Consider the following 839-nt stretch of genomic DNA (forward strand, 5'->3'; position numbering starts at 1 on the left):
TGCCGGCCGATGCGGGATGCGGAAGGAAGATGGTCGGAGGGCGTGAGAGCCTCCTGCGCATCATAGGAGGGAGGGAGGCGAGCCGGGGGTCGTGGCCGTGGCAGGTGGCCGTCCTCAACAGGTTCAAGGTTAGAACTGTGGCTTGGGGGTTGTCTCTGGATGGTGGCTTTGGGACATACTGGCAGCTGGGTCGTTGGATGGATGGAGTTGGGTTTCTTTCTTGTATTCCATTGAGGTTTATTGTATCTTTATACTTATTGGGTTTGTAAATTGCCTTCATATTGATATAGATATATATATACACGCTCAAACACATTGACTGATGATAGTTTTTTTAAGAAATGTGCAAAAACTTACATCTATTATGTAAGCGAATTGACTTTCAAAATGGCCCGAGAATTAGCAAAAATATTCAGCTCTTCACAAGTATTCTAATCAAATCAATCATTGAGGTCTATAACGAAACACGGGTTGTAAAGCGCGTAGATTTTCCCGTCTCTTCCTGTGGGTCCTAAATCCTTCCGCCATTTTCTCCGGCCACTGTTCAAGGCGACGTCTTTATTGCCTTTTTATTATTCATTAGTAGACATCATTATTCAAAGACCAAGTTCCTCAAACCGAGAACATTCAACGCTACTCAGAACAGCGCTCTTAAAAGAAACTCAAACGGTACTTCAACATGTCTTCAAAGTTTAGCCAAGTTGGGGGATCTCTTTTTTCCTGCGTGCTGAGATGGAAACCATGATGGAGGAGGAAAACAAATGAGTTTCGTCGCCGCGCTGATAGACCAACAACTTAACCTTCCCTGACCTCAAACAGAGGGCGTTCTGCTGGGCCGT

At 45.2% G+C, this 839-nt stretch overlaps 1 protein-coding gene across 1 annotated transcript in view; it reads left to right on the plus strand.

Annotated features, from left to right (window-relative positions):
- Positions 1 to 839, plus strand: part of LOC119586587 (trypsin-like) — a gene marked incomplete at its 5' end in the record, with an annotated part of 27,065 nt that overhangs the window by 9,317 nt on the left and 16,909 nt on the right. Inside the window, one exon of the mRNA XM_037935338.1 lies at positions 9 to 128. Within this exon, the coding sequence (XP_037791266.1) occupies positions 9 to 128 (120 nt within the window). The remainder of the gene's footprint in view (positions 1 to 8; positions 129 to 839) is intronic.

Source organism: Penaeus monodon, chromosome 21, assembly GCF_015228065.2.
Source record: "Penaeus monodon isolate SGIC_2016 chromosome 21, NSTDA_Pmon_1, whole genome shotgun sequence".
NCBI lineage: Eukaryota > Metazoa > Arthropoda > Malacostraca > Decapoda > Penaeidae > Penaeus > Penaeus monodon.